At 43.5% G+C, this 25,604-nt stretch overlaps 1 protein-coding gene across 2 annotated transcripts in view; it reads right to left on the reverse strand.

Moving 5' to 3' along the window:
- The window catches only part of KATNAL1 (katanin catalytic subunit A1 like 1), a 63,630-nt gene extending 38,333 nt beyond the window's left edge, over positions 1-25,297 (reverse strand). Inside the window, exons 1-5 of one of the 2 annotated variants that reach the window (XM_053310131.1) lie at positions 25,050-25,297; positions 17,266-17,441; positions 11,182-11,342; positions 7,426-7,591; positions 837-964 (exon numbers count right to left, since the gene is read on the reverse strand). In XM_053310131.1, the coding sequence (XP_053166106.1) occupies positions 837-964; positions 7,426-7,591; positions 11,182-11,342; positions 17,266-17,427 (617 nt within the window). In that variant the 5' untranslated portion in view covers positions 17,428-17,441; positions 25,050-25,297. Of the gene's footprint in view, positions 1-836; positions 965-7,425; positions 7,592-11,181; positions 11,343-17,265; positions 17,442-25,037 lie in introns of both variants that reach the window. The other variant, XM_053310130.1, reaches the window with a different exon arrangement.
- Positions 25,298-25,604: the final 307 nt, after the last annotated feature.

Here is a 25,604-nt window from a genome sequence, read left to right on the forward strand (position 1 = left end):
ATTCTGGTGAAAGCTAGAAGCCTGATAATTAATGACCTTCTTTATGAAAAGTATGGGGGGGTGGGGGGACTACTTTCAGCTGTCTATTTCTCTACACCATGCACTATTTTATAAACCTCTATCATGTCCCCTTTAAGTAGACTTTTTTTTTTCTGAATTAAGAAGTCCCAAGCTTTCCCTATCAGGAAACGTGCTTCACATATTTTCCAACTCTACAATATCCTTTTTTGAAATGCGGCAACCACAACTTTATACCAACATCTGGATAGCTGACATCCTGGGAAAGGAACCATATGCATAACAAGCATTGTTATGCTAGCTCAAGAGAATGGTTTAGTCACAGTAAAAACGTGATTGCGCAAGAGTCCTCTTGCCCAAATATCCCCATAAATGAGGCATCCTGTAGTTGCACAAGAATGCTTACAGTATTTTCAAGCCCTTTCTTTAGTGATCCCTAGCATGGAGTTTGCCTTTTTCACAGCTGCTTCACACTAGGTCAATCACTGAACTATTCACTAGGTTTTCATTGAACTATTCACCACAACCCCAAGATCTCTCTTCTGGTTAGTCACTGCCAGCGATGCATTTTCACATGGTCACTATAAGAGTTCATGAAGGCTTACCCTTAAAACTTACTTTGAATATCAGAGATCATATGTATGAAATCAATATATATTGAGCATATCCAGTGTTCAGAGTAATCACTTTCCAGATGCATTTTCAGTACTACTAAATAACCACAGCCAAACATTCATCACACATTTAGGATTAAGGGACAAGTCTCCCAGACAGATATGAACTCCAGCATCAATCATTCCACAAAGTTGGCACCGTACCAATGAATACTTAGATTCCTTGACACAATATCTCTTTCAAGAGCTTCAACCAGATCTTTGTCGTATCCTGCTCCATCAAATTTCTGAATTTCTCCATCACCAGCACCATCCTGAGAAATCTTCTTTCCCTAGACCATTTCAAAAGTGTTGAAAACAAACAAATCAAAAGTAATATAAATTAATTGAAAGTTTAGAACAATTGTACATCTACATTTCTTCTTCTTCCCTTGAACACCTGCATGGCTCTTATTCCCTCTGCCATCATACTCTAACTCAGGCCTGCTCAGCTTTGGCCGCCCAGCTGGTTTTAGACTACAACTCCCATAATCCCCAGCCATAGTGGCCAATAGCCAGGGATTATGGGAGTTGTAGGCCAACATCTACAGGAGGGCCGAAGTTGAGCAGCCCTGCTCTAATTTAAGAATTAAATGCTAACTTTAGCCCCAGCCCATCTAAATGGACTCAAAAAAGCAAAGAAGAGACGAGGTACATATAACAAAGACAAGGGTCACTGATGCAAAAACATTAAGATGAAAAATCAAACACAGTTACATCAACTCAAAATAAATGAACACACATTTTACTAAAACCCTGGGAACAGTAGCTGACATTCCACTCGGTGCACACTGATCCAAGAGCGGACACACACGCTGGTTCCATGTGACTCAATAGCTCATCCTTGCTATTGGCGCAGGTGGAGAGGCTCCATGGCTACTAAGGATTGTGTCATTACTATAGTGAGGATTCTCCTCCTCTCACTCCCAATGGAAAAACCGTCACTACAGCAAGGACCCAATCCTTACAGCCTTTCCACCTTTGCTAGCAGTGAGGATAGGCTGTTGAGTTGCTCTGAACCAGCACATGCCCCCTGCTCTTGGATAGGTGAGACACTGCACAGAATGTAAGCTACCACTGGGGTTGCTAACTGAAAATTCTCAACATCCTTAACACATTACAATAGCAACATGGGGATACATGCATATCATTCAAAGAAAAATATATTTAAAGTCTTGGAGTTAGCATTAGTGCTGCAAGTTGGAGTGGATTGTATGGATACTGCTATTTTCAGGGAGAGCTGGGATGCAGAGCTAGAACCCAACCACTTTTGTTTTGTTTTTAAGAAAAGGCTACATAATATCATTATTATGATAGGGAAGGTAAGTGCCCATCCTTTACCAAATATATGATAAAGGGAGAGCTTTATGGGACTATATATGGAACTATATATGGAATATATGGGAGGAGATCTGGTCTTGTGGTAGCAAGCATTAATTGTCCCCTTTGCTAAACAGGGTCCACCTTGGTTTGCATTTGAATGGGAGACCACATGTGAGCACTGTAAGATATTTCCCTTAGGGCATGGGGGCACACTTTGGGAACAGCATCTGTACACTTGCATGCAGAAGGTTCCATGTTCCCTCCTTGATGGCATCTCCAAGATAGGGCTAAGAGGGACTCCTGCCTGCAACCTTGGAGAAGCCACTGCCAGTCTGTGTAGACAATACTGAGCTAGATGGACCAAGGGTCTGACTTGGTATAGGGCAGCTTCCTATGTGTCTATGTATATATTTAAAACAGCTTCAAGACTACTTAGCTATTTGGTGATAGAGTGAGGAGATTACATCAGTGATGAAACAGGCACTACCCAATAATTCTAATGACAACAGCACAAAATGTGCAACCTTCATTGCATTACCACTAGCACTGAGGGAAGAATTTTAGATTTTACAAAATGCTTCCTAAGATGAAGCAACCCCCTTGAAAAACTGGTTTGCTAATGGCAGAGTTACAACAGCAAAAACATGCCCCCGGATATAAAGGGAGGACTGAAGAGCTTCCATGACTCTGAATACGAGGCCTCTGCACAAGCCCCAACCCATGCCAGTAAGAATGCTGGCAGATATAGGAACTGCGGAACAGATTCCTCCCAGTCCCCAGTGGCAGGCAGCTGTGACCAGGAGACCTCAGTGAATGGTCTGGGAGCACCGGCTCCTATAGCACTAATGAAGCTCAGGAGTTCTGGACCTAGTCAGTGCTTGGATGAGAGACCATTGGGAGCCACATGTAAGCTGCTCTGAGCTTTCTGAAGGAAACAAGGATTATAAGTGTCAATGATATCAACAACTCCGTGAGTACCCTAAAGCAACAAAACCTATTTCTGAGAGTGCTCCATTGCAATGCAGCATGGTATATAGTGGTTTGGAGTGCAAAACTACGACTGAGAAGGCCTGGGTTCAAATCCCTACTCTGTCATTAAGTTCACTGGTGAGCTTGGACCAGTCACTATCTCTCTGCCTAACCTACCCCACAGGGTTGTTTTGAGGTTAACATGGGCAGTTGAAGGAATCATGTACACTGCCCTGTTCTCCTTGGAGGAAGGGCAGGATAAAAAACATGATAAAGATACTAAGTGATGCATACAGCCCCCGACCCAAATTGATTGCACAGGGCTCAATCATCACCATATCAGTGGTCTCTTCATTTTGCTTTCTAACCAGCACAGTACACACTGTTCCTACAAATATTTTAGAAAGGGCCTTCTAGTTTGCCGATGCTGCTCAGTGGTGCTGAAAAGCAGCTGCGTGGGTTGTTTTGGGGTGTTTTTTTTTTAAGCCCAGCTATGCAAAATGAGGAGGCAATTTGCTGCCTATGTATTCCAGCTGCTTGAGAGAAGCAATTAATGAAAAAGAGTACACATACAGCTGGGGACTGAGAGGCCTAGCCAAATGAGAGAACAAGGACAGGGGAACAGGAAGATGCGTATGTGGTAATTGAAGGTGCTTCTCGTGTACCTATTTGTTCCCTTCGGGAGCAGAGTGTGCCTTTTCTGGTTTCTTTCCAATTCCACCTTTTAAAAATGTGACTAAAAGCAAACCTATTCAGAAGTCTCCCATCCATTTTTCTTTTGCATTGGAAAGTCAAGATGATAACATCATTTAGACGTTCCAGGAAACCATATTAAAATGATGCTGAACCTTCACAGGTCCAAGAAAACGGGAGGAGACTGTTCAATCCGCCCAGGGTGGCATACAGTCTTCTCATCTGGACTGTCTCTTCATCATCTTTGTCCCGGAGCAGTTCAATGGGCAGAACACAGTCCACTGATGCACCTCCCCATGGTGTCTGTGCAGCTGCCCAGGCCATGCAAGCTCACAGAAGGATTGCAAAATTCAGTTTTGCAATCTCAAGCATAAGCTATTTTCTTTCTGCCACCTAGTGACCAAACGGTTTGAATAAAATACCCAACTGAAAGGTAAGCAGAAATTCTTCATACGGCGGCTCTTGTTTTAGCATTACAAGTAGCATTATATTCCCAGAGAAAACAACTCTTCCACAAGGCATTGCAGCACAGGCTTAAACCACGCTCAAGTCCTATAATGCATCCCACCAGAAACCTCAGAAAGCATAAATGGACACTTCTATAAATACTTGTCGTATTGGTATTACAAATAAGGCTTTGTGGGCTATAGACCCCTAGTCATTACACTTCACTTTAGCACTACCCTAGAAGTTTCAGCAGCCCCTACTGTATACCTCCCCAGGGAGAATCACTGTGATGTCACAGAAGTTGTTTTGACGAGAGTGGGTGGGCCCAGAGGCCAGCCAACGGTCAAAACCACATACCCACCTAGAAGTGGCTGCAAGTGCTGATGATTCTGTACCCCTCTCTCCCCCCGCTCCTAGCTGAAAGCTCAAAATATGACTCCAGCTGTCAGTAAGCAGCTAGACATACAAGGGAGTGGCAAATTCCAGTATCCGCATTTGAATGAGTAGAATAACACCCCTGGGAAATAACACCTGTGGCAGGTGGATAGCAGGTTTGCTTTACATGTGAAATGTAGCCCCAAGTTTAAGCAAAGGTATCTTCTACAGTCAAATTTAGTTTGCCGCTTAGTAACTCAGTGTCAGGAACACCAATGGGTCCTGATATATACAAATGGGGGTGGGGGGTTGAAGGGCGAAGATCTGCAGAGTAGGAAAGACACACAACCCCTGCAGAAAAAGATAGGTAGGGGGGATAGGCAGGGAGATAATCACTCCCTACCTCCTCCAGAACCACCTTGGCTGAAGGTATGTACATGTGTGCTTCTCTCATGCTGCTGGGGAATATCCCTTGTTGCACACATGCTGGCTGTGGGCCTCTAGGGAGCAGCAATTGTCTTCTCCAAATAGAAGCATGAACACCTGTGTGGGACAGTTATGGGACAGCCATCTCTATCTCTCAGGTGCTCTCAGGATGGCAATCAGCATCCTCAATGTCTCTCTCTCTCTCCCTCCAGAGTTCAATGGAGCCGCTAGGCAAAGGAGCCTTGCCACCTTGTACCGAGAGAACTTAGGATGAGGTGACGGAACTCCCCAGAGTCCAGTAAATCTGGGGGTGAGGTGGGAAGAGAGCAGTTGGCAGCAGATGAGCAGGGCACCAGGTGGAGGAAAAGGAGTGGGGAGCACAAGAGTGAGGAAGGGAAATCACCTGTATGCGTGTGCAGGTGTGAGAGAAAGAACACTCATCTCTGCACATGAGCAAGAAGGAACATGTTCATGTGAGTACGTGTGTGTGTGTGAGCACAAATGCACACTGATGTGCAATATCTTGTGTTCATGAATATCTGGTGACCGATGGAGAGGGATCAAAAAAGGAAATCCCCCTCCTCTCTCTGCCTGAATTTTCCCCTACCACAAAGTCAAGGTGTTAAGACAACCACTGTTTCCAAACAAGCAGTTGGTGAGTATGCATCTAGTTTTCAAAGTACATTTTCTTCTAGCTAGATTTTATTCATACTCATGGTCACATTCCTTGCTTTCACCTTGGCGCTGCTGATTTATTCAGCACAAGATTCTACAACATTTTTACTAAGAGCTGCTGCTTCTATAAACTTCTTACACACAGATATCACTTCTACATAGGTGAATTCACATGCATGTCATGTGTGATGGAAGTGTCTATTTTGCCATGTATACACACCACAAACTAGTTTATTAATCCATTTTATCTGTATATCACTTGAGGTGCTTAGGGTGGTAAACATGGGACTCTCATTGTATCTTCACAACCACCCTGTGAAGCAGGTTAGGCTGTGAGGTCATGACTAGCTTAAGGTCCCCTGGTGAGCTTCAGGGCTGAAGCCAGAATGAGCATTTGAACCAAGGCCCTCCTAGTCCAAACCGACGCATTATTCACTATTTCACACTGGAAATTGTATGCAATTTTGTTTTAACTGTTAAACACACACACAATATTTTATGACAATACTGATTACCTAGGAACACAGATCACTGATACAAAAACAGGAGCAGAAATGAGTAAATATCCTTTTACAAGTTTCCCATAAAGAAGTCTACCATATCTACAGTCTTTGCACAGAGACCATTAGAAACATGCTTGTACACATTAAACTCTGTCACCACTTTTCAGATACAAACAACACTGTGAAAAGAACAAAGAAAAGCTCAGCTGATTAATATGGATAACTGATGTTCCCAAGTAAAAAACAAAGCTTTGTATCAAAAGATTATTTGGTATTTAATGGCTTTAGGTAGACTGGAAGAATTTGCCTCACTGAAATTCATAAGAGGTAAGCACATTTCAAGAAAGTAATTTTTTCTTTTTCCTTCCTTTCACCTTATCTGTAGGTTTTTTCATTTCAAGAATATCCCAGAATTCCACTTGCCACAGTTGCTATAATGAACGATTTCTAAAATTTGTGCAACTGCACTTTAAGAAGTCTGGCAGATAAGAGATCGTCTGCTTGTGCCAGCTAGTTTAAAAGAGTTCTGGCCTCATCAGTATGTATTACTCTACTCAAAATTAGTTAAATGGACTTACATCCTAAATTTAGGATATAAACCACCTAGAGGCTTAGGATCACCCCTGCTAACTAAGCAAAGAAGCATCTTTCAAAGTGGTGATTCTCTTATATCTAGCAGGGGGAGAGCAACTGGCCCTATCCTACCCCAGCACAGCATCCCTTCAGTGGCTGTTGCTGGTATGTGCCTTATGTTTCTTTTTAGCTTGTGAGCCCTTTGAGGACAAGGGACCATCTTCTTTATGTATTATTTATTTTTCTGTGTAAACCACTTTTAGAACTTTGGTTGACGAGTGGTATATAAATATTGTTGTAGTAGTAGTGGCATGAGTTGAGGCAGTATAGAAATGCATTAAATAAATAAACAAACAATGTTATTGTTTCCAGCAATCTTGAATGCGATAAGGAGCAAATGTTCAGGTAAATGCCTTTCCGAGCACAACCTTGCCAGCACTCTCCATTCCGCACAATATACAGCGAGCATGTGCAATCCTATGCATGTTTCCTGTGCCAGCTGCATCTCTCACAACCTGTTTCTTTAACATTCAGATGCTCAGTAGTTGAGGCAGTTGCAAATATTAATAGAGGGGATATTTTTACATGTGTGCATTCATTTCATACAGTAAACAATATCATCTTATGTAAAGCTGACCCCAGAGAGAACTATTTCACGTACTATGCACAACATAGGCAGATATACCAGTGAAGATATTTAAGATCAAGGTGGAGTTCTTTTCTGGGAGAGAAAAGACATCTCTCTGCTTCCACCTGGTTCCTTTTCTTACCTTTTCGTCTTTTCCTTTCGCTTTAGATTCCCTCTCGCGGCTGCTAGCAGGTTTCTCATTTTTTGATATTGGCTGAGCTCTGCCCACAGGTCCCCGTTGCAATCCTGGGGATTCTCTTCTAAGGGGTTTCACTTCTCGATTGGGACGTTTTATCTGAGGTGGGGCTCTGTCAAGCAAAGAAAACATGCACACAGCCATTAAGAGAAGCAAAAGGCTTTACTATTGCGCTTTCCCCACTCAAATCCATTTAAAGTTCAGATGTTGTAGGGAAGGCAGTGAATAGACAGTCATGGTTTGGGGCAACAGGCTGGACTATGTTGCTTGGTTTCTTCGAATGGTATGCAAGAATTGGTCATTCTATTTCTGTGAAGTGTGCTAAGGCATTAAAAAAAATAAAACAAATTACTGCAGATTTCTAGAATCTGGGAATGTTGGGCCTTTGGCTCACCCCTGCAGGTCCTTATCAAATTAAAATCTAATAAGGTATGGAAACCAGAGGATTCTGGTAACCATGGAAAGAAACGAAGCAGCTATATTAAAGAAGAGCATGGTGGCAGATATGTGAGTTTTCTGGGAAATTTTCCAGAAAAATTAACCATGCAATTTTTCCCCTTGTCTGCATAAAATTCATATTAATTTGCCCCCCCTTAAAAAAAAAACTTCAAATTTTCCTGATGCCCTAAATAGATTGGAATTACATTCGGCATGTTATTTGATCTATTTATAGAGTTTTTAAAAAATAAAAAAGCCCAACAAGGCCACCACATTAATTTCCAATACTGTATTTTGAATCTTTTCAAGTAGTTGAACTGACATATTTGATGGGAAAGTGGAGGGTGGAACTAATTAAATCACTACTTCATGTGCTTTAATTGTCTTACTGAAGCAAATTCAAAGCTTTATGTGAAAAGAATTTTTATTGGCATATTCAATAAATCAATAAAACATATATACACTCTTGCATCAATGCAATCGTCACTAAATAATTTTCTGAAACAATGCTAGACATCTGGACTTGTACTGCACATGTGCAGCAGTACAAGTCCAGACTACTGTTGTGCCACTGCTTGCGTGGAGGAAGGGGTGATTATAACCAATCTTCCCTTCCCTCTGAAGCCCACTGTGCGTCACCAAAATATGCCCCTGAGCGTCATGCAACCTTCACAGACCTATTTTTGTAATGCACTATGGGCGTCAGAGGGGAAGGAAGATTCGCAAAAATTGAACCTTCCCCCACCAAAACAACAGTGCAGAGGTAGTGGAATTCACATTGCTGCACATGTGCAATGCTAGTCTGGATGTCAGCCAATCAAATTTTAGAATGGAATTTTTTTTCCCATGGAAAAAGGAAGTATGGGAATTTATTCCAGAAAACTTTCAATTTTGGAACAATTTCCACAGAAACTTCTGGCTGGTGGAAAGCCAAAGTGAAAAGCCAGGAAGACTGCCTGATCACAGGCGCAATTCAGAGTCAGATATCACACCAAGCCATAATAAAGGAAGCTTAGCTATGATGCAACGTCCAAATCGACAAACTAGGGCTTGTGGGGAGCCCAGAAGCCAGAATCAGAAAACTTAGTTTGGTGTGTATTTATAAACCATTGTTTCGCATTATGTTTGGACCTGCAAGCCCTAGTTATAATTGTAACTCTGCCTCCAGAGGCAACTGCACTGTAGCAACACGAGTGCTGAACAAGTGGGAAATGAAAGCAGACAAGCAGCCCTACACCATATCGTTGCCTGTGCATTTGGAAACTCAAACTACGGTTTAGAATCTAACCTATAGTTAGTAAAAGTTATGGTTTTGCATGAAGCCTGAATTGAGCCAAGGTAAAGGAAAGCTGAGGCCACAGCCAGAAACGATGTTCAAAGAAGCCAGGATAGAGGAGAATGCTGGAAATACAAGGCTTGCATCCAAGGATGGAAATAGGTTCAGTCTCTTAGGTAACCACTATACTCAGGGTTCAGGAAATCCTCTAGTCTACTAGTCTGTGATGAGTGAAAAATGATGCCCAATGAGTGAAAAAAATCTTGACAAGTAATGTACCAACATAGGTCAAGGAACCTTTAAGCAAGTAAAATATTCTATCTGGCTGGTGAACTGAGCCAACTTTTCTTAACCCCTGGATATACTACACGGAGGCTATTCCCACGACCAGGAGAAAGTGGGCTAAGGGAGCCTAGCCCGGTTTCTTCTGGTCATGTGTTGCAATGGGAGCCGCACAGCTCCCAGCAGCAAACCTCCCTAAGTGCCCCTCCCCTTAAACGAGGTTAGTGGACCGTGCACTCTGCTAACCCCATTTTCAGGACTGTGTGCCGCTGTGGTGCGGCGATTCATGAGAAGACCCTCGGCCAGCGGGGGGGGGGGCTCCAACAAGCCTCCCAGCCTCAGGGGTATCCCTGGAATGCCCTGCGCACTTGCGGGGGGCATGCTGGGACTTCCAGGGGCCGGGTGGCCCCCGATCCCCACCGCCCCAACTGGCTCCATGATGGAGCCAGTAATCGTGTAGGCTGCCAATTGGGCCACCCAGGGTTTGCCAACAGACCATCTGCGGGGAGAGCTGGTCAAGCCCGCTCTCCCTGCAGGCTCTCCACACTGCTCATGTGGAGAACCTCACGGTAGTCATGTGCACAGACCGGTTCGGAGGCCATTCTAAAGGCCTCCAGACCGGTCCGGACACGGGGTGGTTTTGGTTCGGGAGGATGGGGTGGGGGGTTCCAACAAGAAATGGGGGGGCGTTACTCACCCCGGAGACAACCACACCGTAATTCACTGAGCAATCGGGCGGCAGGATATCTCCCTGCCGCCCGCTTCATTCCCCGCTCGGCGGCTCCGTCCTCATGTACTGTAAAGAATCGTCCTCCTTAAGCATTTAAACCCTTCAAAGCCCCGCTGGCGCTCGGCTGGCGGGCGCTCGGCTGGCGGCCGCCCCAAGAGGACCCCTGCTGCCCCCAAGAGGACCCCTGCCACCCCCATCCTTAAGAAATAACCTCCCATTGAAAGGGGACGGCAAGAGAGCTGCCTGCCGTCCCCTTCCGCTTTGCCGGTCTGGCTGCAAAGGGCTTCTAAGAAGCCTTTCGCGCACGCGCGCAAAGGGCTTCTTAGAAGCCATTTGCAGCCAGACCGGCAAAGCGGACGGTAGGGAGTTCTTCTCCCGCCGCCCGACTTAAAAATCGGGCGGCGGGAGAAGAACTCCCTACCGTCCGCTTTGCCGGTCTGGCTGCAAATGGCTTCTAAGAAGCCCTTTGCGCGCGTGCGTGAAAGGCTTCTTAGAAGCCCTTTGCAGCCAGACCGGCAAAGCGGAATGGGACGGCAGGCAGCTCTCCTGCCGTCCCCTTTCAATGGGAGGTTATTTCTTAAGGATGGGGGTGGCAGGGGTCCTCTTGGGGGCAGCAGGGGTCCTCTTGGGGCGGCCGCCAGCCGAGCGCCCGCCAGCCGAGCGCCAGCGGGGCTTTGAAGGGTTTAAATGCTTAAGGAGGACGATTCTTTACAGTACATGAGGACGGAGCCGCCGAGCGGGGAATGAAGCGGGCGGCAGGGAGATATCCTGCCGCCCGATTGCTCAGTGAATTACGGTGTGGTTGTCTCCGGGGTGAGTAACGCCCCCCCATTTCTTGTTGGAACCCCCCACCCCAGTGCCGGACCGCAGCTCCACAGTTCCGTGCACACCCCTACCTCACGGTCTCTCAGACTTTAGATGATTCATCCAACAACTAAAGAGACTCAATGTGAAGTCCCACTTTGAACCTAGTTACCTGTGCTCAGCTGGAACAGGTGGTGGCCAAACTGTTGGATCCCTAAATGGTTCGTCTTGATAAGGCACAGGGATATCTGTAGGTCTGTCTATTTTAAAACTCTCTAAAGTGTTGACAATGCTTTTTACTTGCTCAAATTCTTCCAATAATTCTTGCCGAACCTTGAAAATAAACAAATAATTTTATTCTATAGAATAAATATCAGTATTTACAAACATACATTAATCACAATGCACCAGAACAGAGGAGTTGTCATTATCAGCAAATCACTTAAAGCAGGAATGGTCAGAAGATCACATTTCAGCAGTGGACTTCTGTACAGTGTTGGTAGACTATCTAGTGACTGCTGGTTTCTGGAATGATGGTCTAGGAAGATCTTGGTCTAGTTCAGGAAGGCATGAAAGTGCATACTCAGAACTACTTAGTACAGATTGGTATCTTAACTGTAAATATCCTAAGTATACAATTTTGCTCTGTAATTTTAAAATATATTAGTGAGAAACTGGCATTATATTTTAAGTGGGAATTAGAATTAATAGGAATTAATACCAAAAAAAGAAAGAAAAGGACAAACCCCAATCCATGAATTTCTTTGTGTGTGCATACACTATATCCTGCTCAGATATTGTAGGTATCTTGTGCTTTAGGAGATAAAGTACTGATCAATATTTTCCTTGCATTGAATGTGTACCTCCAAGCTGGTTCATTTGCTCAATGGTGCTGGGTCTTTCCCTGCCCCCAACCCCAATTTTGGTTCTACTTGGTCCTTTCATTAGTAAATATACATCCATTTTAAAAACTCTGAATTAAGCTTAGGTTTCCAAAATTTTCACTGCACACCTAACCTATGACTGTGAAAAGAAAAAGTGAGAAATGATTTCCCATTAGTCAATCATTTCAATAATTGATGTGACATTCACTTAGAGATAAATGAAAAAGATCCTTCGGCATACATAAGTATCCCAGATAGAACTGTGTTACTTTATATTACTTACTCTAAGCATTTCTCTTTATATTCTGAAGGTAGGAAATGTTCTACAAACTGAAACTTCACCTTCTTCTGCAAAACCTTTGCTTTAAACACTTGGTCATTATCCGCTGCTGAAGTGAAGCTTCAGTACATGTGACTTCACCTGCTCACACTCATCTTGTTACTCTTGTCTCTCTGCACCCTCCTATCACTCTGTTGAAAATGTAAATTGTAAGGTTCTCAGGACAGGTGATGCCTTGTTGCTTATAGTTCATGACAAAAAGCCATGTTCAGTGCTGGCACTATATAAATAAGTGTTTAAGAAGTTAACTGTTCACACTGAAAATTGGCCCAGTGCTGCTGAAGAAGATGCAAAGGGTGTCCCGTAGGCCTGTATGGCATCTGTCATACAACGCAAATTATACTATAAGTTATATGTGGATTTTTTAAAAAGTATAAATGTGCTGCATCTCTCACCAATTCTAGAGCCTCTGTTGTGTTTATTGTTAAAGAATATGCTAAGCAGCATCATTAACAGCTATAAAGACTGTTTGTTGCAATGCATCCTTTGGTCATGTTACCTGCACATGTACAGTCTGTTCCTGTTGTGATCAAAGACTGCCTGAACTTTAAAATACTCATTTCCCCCCCAGCAGAATCAAGCCATTATAAACAGAAAATCAATAGGATGGCTTCATAAACTTAATGAATTCAGGGTCTTCACAGGGTCATACCACAAAAATCTTTAAACAGGTATAATGTTACTTAGACTAAACATTCATTTCTAGCAGGGTTTTTTATGGAGAAGGGGGAAAGTAATTTGTTTGATCTTTCTTTCCCCCACAACTGATCTCATCAGCAACAGCTCACATAAGATGTTTTCTTCAATGTGCAAGCTGTCCTGATCACCGCCTCTCAAGTGCACACTTATGGGGACAAAGTAACATGTGAATTGGGTATTGGCACAGCTGGCAGAAACTCCCATGTTTATAGCATCTGGGAAAGTGTCACCTCAATCATAGGTATTGTTGCTGGTTGAATTAATCATCACCAGGTTTGCATGTCATATTTGTTCAAAAAAACTGCGCGAACAAGGATGATTCAGACTGCTTGCATTTAAAGCAAGCTTACCTTTGCAAACAAACTCTTAAATGAAGGGTCCAAATCTGCACAGCAGTCATAGAGGGGGATTATGACTTACAGTATCTAAGTTAAGAGAAATCTATGCAGTATATATAACACTAGAAGCAACTTCTGTCTCTGTAGGCTGCACAGACAGACCCAACAACAAATAAGCAGAGGGCTGAATACCTAAATGCTTAAACACAACAATTAAACAAATACAAAATATAAAAGGGAATCAAATCCCATTAAGGTGAATATTCCTCTAATGAAATTGAAGAGGATGTTCATATGGATTATTCAGTGAAAACTAAGGCTTACAAAAGCATGTCCATTTTTAAACCTTGAGCAATTATTAGTAAATATAGTGAATAGGTAGAAAAAGAGACAACAGTGGAATAGTTTTATTTCTTGTTTAATGAGTCAAAGTAATGGTGCTGCAAACCAGGAAAATAGAAATATTCTGCAGTAGAATTACGGCTGGAAAAGAGAATTAGTTGCAGCCTGATCTGAAATCTGTTTATTCAAGAGAGTCCTACAGCTCAATGGGACTTACTTCCTAGTCAGTCTTAAGGGCGCAGCCTTAGAAACCAAGGCCAGAATGTGATACGTGCTCTTTGTTCCAGCACAGTAGCCACAATTAGAAAGCAACACAGCAGCACTGTGTAACTGACATCAATCAGAGTTGCATTTAAGAAAATTTATAAAACATATGCCACAAAGTTTTGACCACATAACATAACAAGATACCCAAGCAGAACTGGACTTGTCCTTCCCTACCAGAGGTGAATAAAATTTACCAACTGCCCTGTGAGCTGGAAGAAGATGGAGAACAAGAATAAGAAAGTGAGGCAATCAAAGAAATATCCCCAAACCCCATACTTACTTATTGTTCTTAATAATTTACTATTGTTTACCACTGATTTTTATGCAAGCTACTCTGGGAGCTTTGTCTACTGAAGAGCGGGGGAAGGATGCTTTAAATTAATAAAAATAAAGAATAATGTGTATTCCAAGCCAGTGCTTTGAATGAATTAAGCTCGTATGTTGTATCTTCCTGCCCATTAGATGAGATCAAGATGAGACAGGAAAGCAGAATAGCTTGCAAATTGATTGATTAAGTGCCGTCAAGGTGCCGACTCTTAGGGACCACATAGATAGATTCTCTCCAGGATGATCTGTCTTCAACTTAGCCTTTAAGGTCTCTCAGTGGTGCATCATTCATTGCTGTTATAATCGAGTCCATCCACCATGCTGCTGGTCATCATCTTCTCTTTCCTTCAACTTTCCCCAGCATTATGGACTTCTCTAGGGAGCTGGGTTTTCACATAATATGTCCGAAGTATGATAGTTTGAGCCTGGTCATTTGTGCCTCAAGTGAAAATTCTGGATTGCTTTGTTCTTTATTTTATTTATTTATTTATTTATTTATTGTTAAATTTATATACCGCCTTTCATTAAAACAATCCCAAGGCGGTTTACAGCAAAAATTTAATCACAGGATGGTAAAAAAGACATAATGAAAATATTAAGTGAAAAATATTAAACAAATCTAATTAAAAATTTAAAACAAAAGCATAAAAGCAATACAGAGTATAAAGAGCAGCAGCAGAGAATCAAATAAATGCCTGTGCAAAAAGCCAAGATTTTACACTCTTTCTAAAAGCTGTGATGGAGACCGAGGAGCGAATAGCTGCCAGGAGAGCATTCCAGAGTCTGGGGGCAGCAACAGAGAAGGCCCTGTCCCACGTGCACAACAACCGAGCCTCCCTCATTGTTGGCTCCCGGAGCAGAGCCCCCTTAGATGACCTCGTCAAGCGGGCAGTAACCCTTGTTCTATGACCCATTTGTTTGTTTTCCTGGTTGTCTATGGTATCCTCAAAAGTCTTTGATTTCGATTTTTTCAGCACCAAACTTCAAAAAGCATCAATACTTTTTCTAGCTTGCTTCTTCGAAGTCCAGCTTTTGCATCCATAGAGTGTCATCGGAAAAACCATGGTCCGAACTATTCTAATCTTTGTAGGTATAGACACATCATGGCATCTAAATATCCTTTCCAAGGTCTTCATTGCAGCCTTACCAAGTGCTAATCTAGGGCATACTTCTTGACTGCTGAATCCTTTACTGTTGATGGTCGATCCTAAAAGGCAGAAGCTATCCACCACTTCATTATCAATTCTGAGGCTGGTTGCTGTACCCATTGTTATTACTTTAATCTTCTTTACATTTAGCCATAGTCCCATTTTTTCACTGTGCTCCTTGACTTCCATTACTAGAGCTTGCAGATCATCCGCATTCTCAGCTATCAGAGTGGTGTCATCAGCGTAGCACAAGTTATTGATGTTTCTTCCTCCAACTTTAAAACCATGCTTATCTTCTTCTAATCCAGCTTCTCTCAGGATATCAGCATATAAATTGAATAAATAAGGAGAAAGTATACAGCCTTGCTTTACCCTTTTGCCAATCTGGAACCAGTCTCTTTCACCATGTTCTGTCTGGACTGTAGCATATAAAATGGTTGGAGATGGAGATGGGGCCGTAGCTCAGTGGTAGAGTATCTGCTTTGCATGCAGAAGGTCCCAGGGTCAATCCCTGGCATTTCCAAGCAGGGCTGGGGAAAGACTCCTGCCTGAAACCTTGAAGAGCCACTGTGAGTCAGTGCAGACAGTACTGAGTGAGATGGACCAAGGGTCTGACTCAGCAGAAGGCAACGTCCTATGTTTCTAAGCAGAGTTAGCCCACTGATTTGCCAATACAGTCACTACTTTTGCTAAGAGGTCAAAACAGTACACAGGAAAGAGGGCTGGGAAGAGAAGCAAACAGGGAGTGCAGAGGGGAAAGAATAGGGAGAGTTGACTGTACAGCTGCTGCTTCTAGTTAATACCAATGCTTTCTCTAGATAGGGATGTGCCCAAACCGTGGTTTAAAGTGCAGTTTGAGCACTTTTTACGAAACAGGATCGGGAACTTTAAGAAAAAGGAGAGCAGGTCCTTACCTGCTCTCTGCTGCCCCATGCAGCTTCCTGCTGGGGCAGTGCGAGTCCCAGTAAGCCCCCCCCGCCCCGTGTGGCACCAGCACACACATGGCGTCCGCACATGTGTGGGCACCATTTGCATGGTCAGCAATATCATGTTATATTATGATCTTCAGCTAAGCAGAATCCATAGATAGTTGGCATGTTAAGAAGCTCCTGAAAGGAAATCTTGCATTCTAATTGGAGGCCAAAGGTTGCTGAAGGAGCATCTTCTCTCAAATGCACCTGATTATGGGAATTTCAGGGGAGACCAGGCCAGGGTTTACTAAGGCAATGATGGTAGAGCACTCTCTGTAGTGGCACCTTTACATGAGAGGCTAATCTGGCCAGATCACAAAAGGATTTTTGGGGGAAAGAGTAAAACCCTTTCTGTTTATGAGAGTTTTAATCTATGGGTAGCTAAGGACATTGCGTGGATACTGTGGCCTGCTCCCAGTGTATTAATACTGCAATTTTATTTATTTATTTAGGCCAGGAAGTTACTTTTTTAATGAAAGCTGAAATATTGCAATATTTTATATTGTTTATTTTATATTTTACATTTTAAGATTCTATTTGCTAATAGGGATGTGCCAGAACATGGTTCGGCTGTCTGAACTGCCTGCACCTCTCTTTAAATTCAAGAGCTTACACAGGCCCTTTAAAGCAGAGGAGAGAAGGTCTGCACCTGCTCCTCCTGTGCTCCCCGCCATTGCTGCCATCCCGGTGCTCCGCCAGCTGGGCACAGCTGGGAGGAGTGTTAGGATGATGGCAAGCGGAGGAGCAGGTATGGACCTGCTCCCTCTGCTTTAATGGGGCTGTGTAAGCCCTAAGGTTTAAAGGGTGGTGCCGGCAATTCGGATAGCTGAATCACGTTTCGGCACAAACCGACTTGCTAATTGCTACAAGAGCTGTTACTGACAGAATATAATTTTAGATAACATAAAATTATTTTGCCACAAGTTTCATTTTATCATACCTGTTGCCATTTGCCTTTCAGCGCTGGGTCTCTGACTGACTGACAGTGTCTCTGAATTTGCTGGATGACACCCTGGTAATAAACCATAGAAGAGTCGTAGTTGCCAAGAAGTGCGTATTCCCTTCCTTTTTTAGCATTATCACAAATCTCAGCCAAATTCATCTTCTTTGGGAAACCTACAGTACAACATGAAATCACAAAGAACAAAACAATTACATGCTATCAAACAACTCATTCAGTAGTAACTTAGGTCTCTAACTCATATTTAAAGACTTCTCATACTTCCAGCTTTCTGCATCAAAATTCACATTCCCCAAACTATACAGATTGGAAGCCTGGAATGTTCGGGAAGGGAGGGGCGGTGGCTACAGTAGCAGTTAACCTTTTAGACAAGGCTATGTTCCTTTGTCCTATCATTTTTGGGGCCCCAGTCTATGCAGTGGACCACTTTAATTGTGAAGTTACTACTGCATAGCAAATTCAAAGTTCAAAGAACTATCAACAGCAGTTAGCTAGAGGGAACCACCCAAACTATTACTTCTGAGATGTTTTTCAATACTAAACTTCCTAGCAAAGATATTTTTTCTCGCTGAGGGAAGTGATGTACATACTCTGTACTAAAGCTAAATTAAAATTTGCACCAATCTTAATTCTGTATGGTGTGCTAAGAAAAGCTCATTCGGGTATTTGGGATGTGGTGCTATTAGTATGTTAATAACTCTTCTCTCTCCTTTTGATCAGATTCCAGTGGAGCTCCTGAACCAGTGTCAATGATGGACTGGATGTGGGCGAGCAAATAGCAACATCGTCCAGACAGAGACACTTTGGCTTTCCCACTGAATAAATCTGGGATTGGTTATACAGCCTTTTTTGGATGAATTATGCCTTTGCATAATTTATACAGATCAGAAAATCCAGCTTTTCTTGGTACACAATTTGGATTGCAAGGTCCACATTTTTAATTTTATCTTTAGCAGAGTACACTACCAGGGAATCTAATTGCAGCATTCATGCAGTTGAGGATGCATAATGGTAAGGACACAACTTTTCTGACATAAAATATCTCATTAGTTAAAACAGACCCTTTTATGTCTGCCCATCTACCCAAGTTCTAGTTTTACAGATCTTTCCAATAACCCACCCACACAATCATAAGCCAACTAGCTGCTATATCTATTTTTATGCATTCTAGTCCTCATGAAAGATGCTTTGCTGAAATGATATAAAGCAGTCCAACATGGGTTATGCAGGGCTGCAAGCTCTGGCCTAGCAATGCTCTTTCGCTTTAATATAAAGAGCTGTTAATTACTTCTAGCTGGCCTCATTCCAGGACAATCATCCAAACAAATGAATGCACTTGAGATCCAGCAAAGCCTCCCGGATTCTCCAGAGAACATGGTAGGATAGAGGATGAGGTCATCAAGATATTTTTGGCACAAGTAAGACACAATTCAATATTGCAACATGTATGACATCCTAGTAATCACAAACACAGGCAACTGTTCTTCAAGGACAGACATCAGCGGTTCAAGGCATCCGTATCAGAAGAACAATTCTCAAAAGTATTTTGAACATATGAAGCTGATTTATACTGGGCGGGCTTAGACACAATACAAAACCATGGTCTGTTCAGCTGAACCATAGTTTTGTGTCATGTCTAACCTAAGCCTGCCCTCAAATCATGATTTCTTTGGAGCTCACAAACCATCTGAAACAATAGTTTGAAGCTGTTTTGCAAAACCAGTTGTGTTAACCGCAGTTTCCCATTATGTCTGCATTCACAGACCACTGACACACCATAGTTATGGTGATCAGTCTGCTTCGAGAGGCTGATGCATCATGGAGGCAGGACTGAATTTATGACCTTATGAAGATGAATCCTGAACAAACTGGAAACCATAGCAGACAAGAAGCTATAAACGAGGGGTTGCCTGTTGCATGTCTGGAAGCTTGAACCACTGTGTAGGTTTTTAACTTGGTTTAGCAGAAATGATCGTTTCATGTTACATCTGAATCCAGCCACCAAGTCTGATCCATCTAGCTCAGTATTTACACGAACTGGCAGCAGCTCCCTAGAATCTTAGACAGGAGGGTTTTTTTCCCCTCCAAACCTACCTGGAGATGCCAGGGACCTACTACGCACAACCAAAAACCCTAGATTTTTTTTCTAGGAAGGAATGATGCTAAGTTGTCAAGGAACACTCTATAAATCTTCTTCCATTTGAAATGAACACAAAACAACTTCTGCTTTGTGAACAAAGGGTCCATCTCAATATCTTCCTCACATGAGCCACCTGAGGTTAACTCAACACAATTGTTTGCCAATGCTTTCCCCTTTTTTGTTTTGCTTCTAAATAAGCATACTTGTATCTTTTCAAACTGGAACAACATGGCACAAGAGAAACCAACGCTCACACTGATCCTTCTGGTGTTCAAATTGCATGCACCTATCATGTTGGTCCCACAACAGACAATTGCAGTGACCAGCTGCATGGACCAACACGGGCTAGAAATCTGATAAGGTGCGGACTACACATCACAATTTGTTCTAAAAAAGCAACCAGTGCCGATGCATCATAATGCAGTGCACATCTTGCTCCATTCCCCATCACCAGATCCCATCTGGAAGTTTAATGTTTGAAATGTCTATTAGCATCCATCTTTTCATTTAGAACTACACAGCATTATTTGTCAGCAAAGTAGGGATATGCCCAAATAGTTTTGGGCAGCTGCGGGGGTGGGAGAGCAATAGCTTTAAGAATGAGGCACACAGCCGCATCCAAATGTTTTGGTGGCGGGCAAGCAGTCACTTTAAGAATGAGGCATGCAGGTCCTTACCTGCCCCTCCGCCGCCGTTCCGGTCGTGGTGCTGTCCTTCCCCAAAGGCCACATGCGGTAGCCATTTGCATATCGGCAACACCATACTGACTATGCAAATTATTGTGCCACTGCCGCAACACAGGTGTGGGTGGCCTTTTAGGAAGACCAGAATAGCGCGGGGCAGCAGAGAAGCAGGTAAGGACCTGCATGCGTCATTCTTAAAGCTACCGCTCAACCCCCACCAAAACATTTTGTATGTGGCTGCCCAAATGGTTTCAGTGCATCTCTAATGAGGCACCAAAATGATTCAGGCACATCCCTATAACCTAGTGAGCTGCTATGTATGCTCAAGCTTCAGAGCCATCTTCAGGCACAGAAGGGAACAAGAATATGCAACATCAGTCCTTGTGACTGGCAGCAAATTTGAAGCCTCTGAATTGGCCAGGTTTAGAACAAACACTAGCAGCCTGGCCTTCTGCTTTTGTCTAGTCAAGAAGAGCAGAAATCAGGGGCGTATCTAGGGTAGGGCAGGCAGGGCATGTGCCCTGGGCGCCACTTGAAGGGGGGGGCGCCATTTTGTGAATTTTTTTAAAAAAATTAAAAATGGCTGCCAAAAACAAAATGGCCATCGTGCATGCTCAAATGGCCTCTGTGAGGCCCTAGGTCATGCCAGGCCTTGCAGAGGCCATTTGAGCATGCGCGGTGCCCATTTTGTTTTCAGTGGCTTTTAAAAAAAAAGATTATTTTTTAAAATGGCCACTGCACATGCTCAAATGGTACCTGCGAGGCCCTAGAGGCCAGCTGGGTCAGGGGGAACCTTTGCAAAAAAAAACAAACCCTAGCCTTTAGGAAGCCCCCCAAAGGGGCTACAGGTAAAAATAAAATAAAAAATAATAATATAAGACACTGTACACATATTCAGATTGGCACTATGTACAGAGAATCAGGGCTTGTGAATACTGAGCTGACGCTTATGAGCTAGGATTGTATTCATTTGCTCTTAATTTGCTTCTTGTGATAAGTGAGTAAAATGTGATGTCTTAATAATATGGCTATTAATGGTGAGTTTGTCTTTGAATCAGTGTGAAATCCTTAATATTAAGGCCCACTGGGAGTTTCTTGCTCTCTTTCTCTCATTTTAACTGTCTTTCTGAAAGAATAGAATAGAAGTGACACAGTTTACTCTGCATATCCTTTAATTATTTTCAGAGTACCTGGGGAAAGTCAAATTTTAAAACTTATGAAATAGTGATGCTACAATGCATAGTAGAGAATTAGACAGACACTTCTGTTTAGTTTTCCAAGTATACCTCCACATAGTATTTGGGTATTTCATGAGCCCCACCGTACTGAAATTTGTAGTTTTCCAGCATTTTTTGGTCTGGCTAAGTCCACTGCTAAATATTTTTTGAAATATTAAAAGATTAACGAGCCTGACTTGTATTTTTCAGCTGATATTATGGTAAAGTTATCTGAAAGATGGGTGTCAGATGCTTGGACAGGGGGGCGCAATTTCAGTGTTTGCCCTAGGCGCTATTTTCCCTAGATACTCCTCTGGCAGAAATACTAGCCTTGCTACAGCTCTGGCATCAGTGCCTCCTAAGAAGTGGGGATGGGGCTATAAGAAGGTCCCACGTTCAGTCCCTAACATGATATGCAGGTAGGGCTGTGAAAGACTCCTGCCTGAAACCTTGGAGAGAAGCTGACAGTCCACAATACGAAGCTAGATGGACCAAATGATCTGACTTGGTATAAGGCAGCTTCCTATGTTCCTAAGTGCCTCCTAGGTCCAGATTCCAAAGTAATCAGCCTAGATATTCTTAAAAGAACAACTGGGGGGAAACAGCCAGCAAACTTTCATTTAATGCAATAGGATGATGTCAACCTGGAGCATCTTCTCCTTGATACAGAATGAACTGTTGGATTTACATGAACTAAGAGGGTGCAACTACACCTACAAAAAAACCCTTTGTCTAATTGTCAGCAAGTCCCACCCACACAGTATGGCATCCTTGGCTCTCATTTTATCCAACATCCTCGCTGCAGTCACTGCGAACTTATGCACCCAATTCTCATTCACAAAGACCACAAATGTTCTTCACTTCACATGCTCTTCCCAAATTTTATTCTGCTTGCAGAACCTGGCTTTCCAGTTTGCATGATTTTGCAGCTGACTCATAGTAAGCTCCACATTCCTATTTTTTAACAGTTTTCATATGATCCCTGTATCATCACTTGATTCTTGCACCAGTGACAGCTCCTAAGATAGCTTCTGAGGCTCCTTCATGCTTGGATTCTAGATAAGAGAGTTTACAGATATGCATGTCTAAGAGCTGCTGTTCCAAGTCCATAGTTTAAAAATCTTGCACGAGATAAGCTAAAGAGGTCATAAAATATATTAACCTTCGTTCTTCACAATGTAAGCTGAGCTGATCCCAACTGAGGATAAAAAGAACCTCTCCACTATAAACAAGATACACTGTACTGTTGATCAAATACAGTCTGAAGAGCTTTTCCTTCTTTGAACAAACAACAGACATATTTCTTCCACACCTATATACTCAAAGACAGACTCCTATATTTCAGATAAAGATAATCCCAAAATCTTTGCAGAATTTCTCTTCAGATATGCAGACCACTGACAGAGCCAGTACTCCATTACTGCTTTTTGTTTCTTAATACATGGTGAAGGGGACGGGTCACTTTACACTCTCGTATCAATTCTTCCCATCAGGTAGAAGTGAGCACATGCCATTTCACCTGGGTTTTATGGCTTCACCCATTCAAGACACTTCAGAGCAATTATCATACCACTCAGAAACATCAACTGGCATTCTGGACTATTTGGCATTTGGCAGAATATTGGCTAAACAGGCATTATCTAATCTGCAACCGTAGATTCTACCAGTTGAGTTTCATACTTCTCCTTTATATTTTCCAGCACCAACCAGACAAATACTCTAAAAGGGACATTATCAGTCTTCTTTCCAATAGTAACAAAACAATGCCTGAAATCTTTTACAGCCTTTGCTCAACAGCCACAAGCACAACTTTCTTTTGAAAAAGAAAAAACTGTGATTCCAGGCCTGACCCTAATATCCCCTATGATATGCTGGTCCTGCATGCCCATCCTAAAGGCAGTGCCACATCAAATATTCTGATTCTGCATGTGGCTCACAACCCTCATCTTGCCCAGTCCCCTTGTTTCAGCTTACTTTTGGCAAAGTATGCTGACATCACCCTGTTGGCATGGATACAAGGATGAGCAACTCAGGGTTGTCTCAGTACTTCATCATTGGCTGGCCTGGAGCTGAATGTGGAAAATGCCTCCACTGAAAAGTACTGTGTTTGAGGAGATAGGAAAGCTTACCAATGGTGTACAATTGACAGTGATCATTTCACACATTCAGATCGTCATTTGCATTGCAGTGCAGCCATGTGAGAACTCAACCTCACTTATGTAACTGTGAATTACACCAAAGAATTTTGAAAGGATACAGCCCAAAAGCTGAATGAGATTACACTCCACCTTCCATCTATTTGATGGTTCAAAGGCACACCTGGAGCAGACCAGATGAGATTTTCTTTAAAACGCTATCAGCAGAGTTCTCTCTAATTTTTTCCATCTGTGTGCTGAATGAGCTTTTTCTGGGTGGCAGTATCAAGGCAGTGTGTGTGGCATGTGTATTCAGAATGGGGCCTTCCTGATTCAACCTGAGTGGGATCTAAAATTATCTGAATGGTCATTAAAAAAATGTGTAAGTGCATGCACATATGCATGCCTTAAAGGGAACACAGATTATCAGTGACAACATTTCGCTGTTACAGTTGAATATATAATGAATCTTTTCCTATATTACTAATAGCAACAAACCCACTTTTTAAAAACAGTTATTGATTAAGTGCCATCAAGTCAGTGTCAACGCTTAGCAACCACATAGATAGATTCTCTCCAGGTTAAAAACAGTACTTGATTAATTTTATATTACTTGGTGGGGGTCAGTGTTAACTAGGGAGCTGAGGGAAAGGAAACCATATAGAATGTTATTGTCCTTATAACATCTCAGCCAGTCCCGCAGAAATCTGTACAATAAACATTCCAGCTTCTGCGTGATCCTTTCTCATGTTGATTTTGAAGCCATAGCCTTCAAAATCAACATGAGATTTTGGAAAGGAGAGCTGGTCTTGTGGTAGCAAGCATGACTTGCCCCCTTAGGTAAGCAGGGTCCACCCTGGTTGCATATGAAAGGGAGACTAGAACTGTGAGCACTAGAAGATATTCCCCTGAGGGGATGGAGCCACTCTGGGAAGAGCAGAAGGTTCCAAGTTTGCTCTCTGGCATCTCCAAGATAGGGCTGAAAGGGACTCCTACCGGCAACCTTTGAGAAGCCGCTGCCAGTCTGTGTAGACAATACAGAGCTAGATGGACCAATGGTCTGACTCAGTATATGGCAGCTTCCTATGTTCCTATGCACCCTCACTAATTTTCCAATTTCTTGCTATCATTTAGACCTGCAACATCAGCTATCTGACAGATCCCATCTTAAAGGGAGGGGGCGGAGATCCGACCCCTAGCCTGACAGCGCCCCACGGATAAGACTAAGGATTAAGGGAGAGAAGGGGCCTCTCTGCTCCGTTGTATGGGCTCAGCCCCAGACTACAGCCTCCCTTTCCCCCACCCCCTGCCGAGGGTGGCTAGCTGCCTTTTCCCCTCAGGCCCTCCCCCTGGCCAGCCCTCCCCTGCCAGAGAGGAGCACTCAAGGGCAGCACAAATCTGTTACCCGACGAGCGCCCAGAGCTCGCTGGGATTTGCAGTTCTTTCAGGCCCGCGCTTCCTTGGGCAACCAGACGAAGCGATGGCTAGCCAAACTACGACTCCCGTCATGCTTCGCGAGGAAGGGAGAGAAAGAGAGAAAAGCCCGTTCTCTCGGGTCCTCTGGTTTATTACCTACCCGCGGACTGACCGTCGGTTACGAAGCACGGCGGCGGCTACTCGCGATTCCTGGCTGGAGGGATGAGCGTCGCATCTTCCTCACCCTACACAGCCGAGGTGGACTGATCCGGCAGGGAGGAAATAAAGCGATGGAACCGGCGGCCTGACCTGGCGAGGCCGCGTCCTTCGGCTGCGCGCGCGAGGGGGGACGGAGGGGAGGGGGCGCAGCCCTCTGGCTCCTTCAGCCCGTTGGTGCGCGCGCGGCGGCGGCGGCGACTTGTTGCCATGGAGGCAGAGCAGGGAGAGCGCGTCGCGAGTAACAGTCGCTGCTCCCCCTGCTGGTGGGAGACCTGAATCTCCCTCACGTCGAGACGCGTCTTGGTGCTCGCTGGGGCTTGTCTCTCTTCTGCCCCTGTTCAGCGAGCATACAATACATATTCTGGCTGAGGAAAGCAGCTGCAGGACTCTGCTCATGCAGGGGTAACTCGTAAGGTCTCTGTAGGGGGATGATGGTGTTAAGTGCCCGCCCTGTTGCTACTCTGACTTGTTTCCAAAATAACCAATCAAATCTCGCTTCAAAATTGAG

The sequence above is a fragment of the Hemicordylus capensis genome, chromosome 3 (assembly GCF_027244095.1).
Source record: "Hemicordylus capensis ecotype Gifberg chromosome 3, rHemCap1.1.pri, whole genome shotgun sequence".
NCBI lineage: Eukaryota > Metazoa > Chordata > Lepidosauria > Squamata > Cordylidae > Hemicordylus > Hemicordylus capensis.